The sequence below is a fragment of the Gadus macrocephalus genome, chromosome 1 (assembly GCF_031168955.1).
Source record: "Gadus macrocephalus chromosome 1, ASM3116895v1".
NCBI classification, from domain to species: Eukaryota; Metazoa; Chordata; class Actinopteri; order Gadiformes; family Gadidae; genus Gadus; species Gadus macrocephalus.
Window position 1 is genome coordinate 8,227,850 of NC_082382.1, and position 5,000 is coordinate 8,232,849.

Here is a 5,000-nt window from a genome sequence, read left to right on the forward strand (position 1 = left end):
GACTTTGAGATGAATTTGTTGCGTTTCTTCCGGTCCACAGCGGTGGAGACCCAGAGCACCAGCTCAGAGGAGATGGTGCCCAGTTCCCCGTCTCCGCCCCCCCCGCCCCGCGTCTACAAGCCCTGCTTCGTGTGCCAGGACAAGTCCTCGGGGTACCACTACGGGGTCAGCTCCTGTGAGGGCTGCAAGGTGAGCGTCGCCGTCCCCAGAATCAGAATTAAATGGACTGCATTGATGCCGCGCTTTTCTGGTGTAGCAAAGTATAAAGTGTAAGCCCGGCGTCCACCATATCCCCCTGCTGGAATAAGTTAGTATTACACATTGACGCAAACATGAGTTCTCGACCACCTATCAGGGAGCCAGGTGGATACAGACGAGTCATAGGTTACCCATCTCCTTCTGTCACTTACTACAGAACAGGATAGACTTAGCGTGGGGGGGTCACTCGAACAAGATGTTTAATTGATAAAATACAGTTTTAAGGACTTTGTGATTATTAGTTAGTATTTCTGTTGTAGTTTTTCTTAGTGGAATATTCTGTCCTCCCATAAACAGTGGGCCTATTCCGGAATCACGTGGATCAGGACAGATTGGGCAGCAGGGGAGTGGGTGGCGTGTGGCTAATCCACTGATCTAGTGACTTCTGTGAAGTAGGTCAGGAGGCAGGGCTGGTGGAGGCAGAGAGGGAAACTATTATTACATTGGAGCATAGGATCATCAAACCAACAAAGATGGTTTCGTGATCCTCTGTTTGACACACGGCCAGACAACGCAAAGTGTGGCCTTTGAGTGGAGAGAGTTGAAACCAGAGGAGAAGGAATTCAAACGTATCAATGTCAAAATGTGTCGTTCAGAGATTTCTTACAATGAATCAAATGTATACCTGCTCTCTCTCTCCTCTCTCTCTCTCTCTCTCTCTCTCTCTCCCTCTCTCCCTCTCTCCCTCTCTCTCTCTCTCTCTCCTCTCTCTCTCTCTCTCTCTCTCTCTCTCTCTCTCTCTCTCTCTCTCTCTCCTCCGCCCGCCCTCTCTCCCTGTACTCATCCTCCCTGCCCTCTCTCCTCCAGGGTTTCTTCCGGCGCAGTATCCAGAAGAACATGGTGTACACCTGCCACCCGGGACAAGAACTGCCAGATCAACAAGGTGACACGCAACCGCTGCCAGTACTGCAGGCTGCAGAAGTGCTTCGAGGTCGGCATGTCCAAAGAAGGGTGAGTTCAACCTGTTCAAGCCCTGGAACACCACCGCATGGCACTCTGTTGTTCACGCACATACTGCTCATAGCAGTTTTGTGCGTGCATAACTGACGTTTCCTCTGTAGTTTCGTAGGAAACACCACGTTTTTCATTTGTTGTCGTGTTGAGTCATGACCCCATCAGAAACGGGTAGCTGGAGTGTTTCAGAGGACGTTCAGCGGACATAAGCGTGGTGGAGGAGAGCTTAGCAGGGTGGTGATCTTGGGTGAGGCGGGGGCACCGTGTCACTCTTATGACTAATCACTTAATGAAGTGACTCTGACTTCCTGCTAAACCACTCAACCTCAACGCCCTGCGTCTCCTCTGGCCAAACCAGATCTCTGGTTTCATCGATGCCACTGAAGAGGCTTGGGTTGAGCTATTAAGGAGGGGAATCTTTTGACTCAATTATTGCACAGCCCCCTCATCAAAGAAGCCCACCCATCCCCACGCCACTGTCCCTACACGCTCCTCCGCGGCCCCCGCTGTTTATAAAGGGCTGCTGCTCAGTGTGGGGGGCCTGGTTCTCAGAGAGCCCCGCTGGACATCCATGTAGGTGTAATGTTAGTGTGGGATGTGTGTTAAGGCCGGGATCACATTGTGCCGCTGCTATTACTGGATATCCTGCAAGGAAGGAAAGAATGGGAGGGAGGAGGGTTACGAGGGGGGGGGGATTGGGGGGTGAGGAGGAGAGGCCGGAGGGGCAGGGGGCGCGGGGCGGGGGCGGGGGCGGGCGGGGGGGTGGGGTATGTGTGGCGGTCAAGTGTACGACAGCGGGAAGGACGAGGAAGAGAGTGTTGTGATAAGGAGGCAGAGTGCCGGTGTCACGGCGCAGCCAGAGGAAGTGGAGTGATAATGTCAGAGCTCTGATTTGTCCCAGGGCGCTGGCGGTCTATGGAGGAGCGAGAAGGAGGAGATGATTGGACATGTGATTAGTGATAGAAAACAGGAACCTGACCATTCCTCTGTGTGGGTTGTGTGTGTGTGTGTGTGTGTGTGTGTGTGTGTGTGTGTGTGTGTGTGTGTGTGTGTGTGTGTGTGTGTGTGTGTGTGTGTAGGTGTATATGCGTTACCCCTAGCACAAGAAAAGTGCTATTAATTCTTAATCAACAGACGGGGAAAATAACTTATTCTAAGTCAATCTTCTTCTAACCTCTCTCTCTCTCTCTCTCTCTCTCTCTCTCTCTCTCCTCCTCTCTCTCTCTCTCTTCTCTCCTCTCTCTCTCTCTCTCTCTCCTCCCCCTCTCTCTCTCTCTCTCTTCTCTCTCTCTCTCTCTCTCTCTCTCTCTCTCTCTCCTCGCTGTCTCTCTCCCTCTCTCTCCCCTCTCAGCGGTGCGTAATGACAGGAACAAGAAGAAGAAGGAGGTGAAGGAGGAGGTGGTTCTTCCGGAGAGCTACGAGCTGAGCGGAGAGATGGAGGAGCTGGTCAACAAAGTCAGCAAAGCCCACCAGGAGACCTTCCCCTCTCTGGGCCAGCTGGGCAAATACACCACCGTACGTAACCCCCCCCTCACGCCGACCGTGGTCTCACCCATCACACTTTTGATACACTTCTAAAGTCTGATAGCAGGCAAACCCAAATCTGTGAACGGGCGTTTCTCTTTCTTGTGCTGAAATATTTTCCAACCAATCTCTGTTCCTTCCTGTCATATGGGGAAACCGTGATATTGCTCACCATCGATTGAAAGGGACTAAAGAAACTCTTAGGTTTCCTGGGTGTCGCTTCTATCTTTCCAAGAAGACAATGTACTAATGCTGAAAGGGAAAGCCTCAAGACGATGTGCACTGAATGCAAAACTCTCTCAGCACTGCCACCCTAGTGCTGCCACAGCTGAACCTATTGGAAGTCGAATTAAGAATAGGCATCCCAAGAGCACACACAAACTAAACTTTGCCGGTTTAGCATCGGTATAACAGGCCCAAACGCTCTGTCCGGAGAGGCATAGGTTTAAAATCAAATCCGCACAGTAGCCACTGTTGAATACGCTTTTTTTAATCGTCATTCTCGAATGAGCTTCTCTCCGAGCTCGGACGAAAATCTCCGTAACAAAACAGGAAACCCCTTTGCAACTCCACCCAAGCATTGTCACATTTCTGAAACAGAGACTCCTCTAACCCTAACCACTCTAACCCTAACCCTGACTCTGAGCCTAGACCCTAACGCCACACCACTGTAAGCTCCAACCCCTCACTCTGCCTCTCTGAGCTCCAACTCACCACTGAAAGTCCTTAACCTAACCTGAAACCTTAACGCATCCCATGCATCCCACGCACATGCACGCGCACACAGACACACGCACACACACATGCAAATGCATACACATCACCAAAACACAGACAAAACCGCTCTCTGTGTCTCGGTGGCCTTGTTGTGCTGTTGTGTGACGACGCTGTGGTATGCTGACATCACCGGCCTCCGAGGTTTCATGCAAAGGCGTAAATTCACCATAGCTTTCCCAACTCTGCGGTGTGCCTCACTAATTCACTTTCCCATTAGGCCATCTGTGTGGCCCCTGCATGATGGATGCAGAATGTAAATGGACTTTTTCTCTGATTGATGTACTATGTAAATGTGTTGCACCCCTCCATGCACACATGGCTGCACAAGTCCCCCTGTTATAACATGCTTAATGTGTGTGTGTGTGTGTGTGTGTGTGTGTGTGTGTGTGTGTGTGTGTGTGTGTGTGTGTGTGTGCGTGCGTGCGTGCCTGTGTGTGTGTGTGTGTGTGTGTGTGTGTGTGTGGTACAGAACTCCAGCTCGGACACCCGTGTCCAGCTGGACCTCGGCCTGTGGGACAAGTTCAGCGAGCTCTCTACCAAATGCATCATCAAGATCGTGGAGTTTGCCAAACGCCTCCCCGGATTCACCACCCTCACTATCGCGGACCAGATCACCCTACTCAAATCAGCCTGCCTGGACATATTGGTAGGAGCCGCACTCTGTTCTCAACCCCTCCATCCCCATCTTCTAAACACACACGTTAATCTATTTGAATAATTTAAGGGCAGCCTCTGATAAGGGAATACTGACCCCTGCTGGTGAAAAGTAGGCATTGCAACTTAGTAGGGATAGTTCATTCGACGAGGTAACGGTTGACGCTGCTCGAAAATACTGCCTACTTGGCTGCTTTTTTTGCATTTCGGTCACTTGACCTTTGGTAATAAACTAACGATAATCAATTATTTTTTTTTGGGGGTTTTCCTTCAGATGCTGAGGATCTGCACGCGCTATACTCCGGAGCTGGACACCATGACCTTCTCGGACGGCCTGACTCTAAACCGCACTCAGATGCACAACGCCGGCTTCGGCCCGCTCACAGACCTGGTGTTCGCCTTCGCTGGCCAGCTGCTTCCCCTGGAGATGGACGACACGGAGACCGGCCTCCTCAGTGCCATCTGCCTCATCTGTGGCGGTACTTCAGGCACATTCTGTCATTTTTTCACTCCCCAAAAGGATATTGGTTTAAAAAAATTTTGATATTGAAAGTGCAGCGTATGTTAATTGCTAGGGTGTTCGGCTCTCAGCTAAAAGGTGCTGGGTTCGATCCCCAATGACCCAAGGTTTATCTGTAGACATCCCGGAGCAGGTCACCTGATCCCTTTTCTACAAACAAAATACAATTTACCACATGGAAAAAGTATTGAATCTTAACTTGGCTCATTTGAAACACCAATAACACCAATAACACAAACACACAAACACACACACACACACACACACACACGCACGCACGCACACGCACACCTCTCTTTCATGCCCCAAGATG

General features: G+C 50.7%; 1 protein-coding gene across 1 annotated transcript in view; it reads left to right on the forward strand.

Annotated features, from left to right (window-relative positions):
• The window catches only part of rarga (retinoic acid receptor gamma a), an 8,595-nt gene that overhangs the window by 423 nt on the left and 3,172 nt on the right, over nucleotides 1–5,000 (forward strand). The window contains 6 exon segments of the mRNA XM_060065073.1: nucleotides 1–189; nucleotides 1,066–1,113; nucleotides 1,115–1,206; nucleotides 2,562–2,727; nucleotides 3,983–4,159; nucleotides 4,442–4,646. The exon segment at nucleotides 1–189 is cut by the window's left edge and continues 423 nt beyond it. Of these exon segments, the coding sequence (XP_059921056.1) occupies nucleotides 10–189; nucleotides 1,066–1,113; nucleotides 1,115–1,206; nucleotides 2,562–2,727; nucleotides 3,983–4,159; nucleotides 4,442–4,646 (868 nt within the window). The 5' untranslated portion in view covers nucleotides 1–9.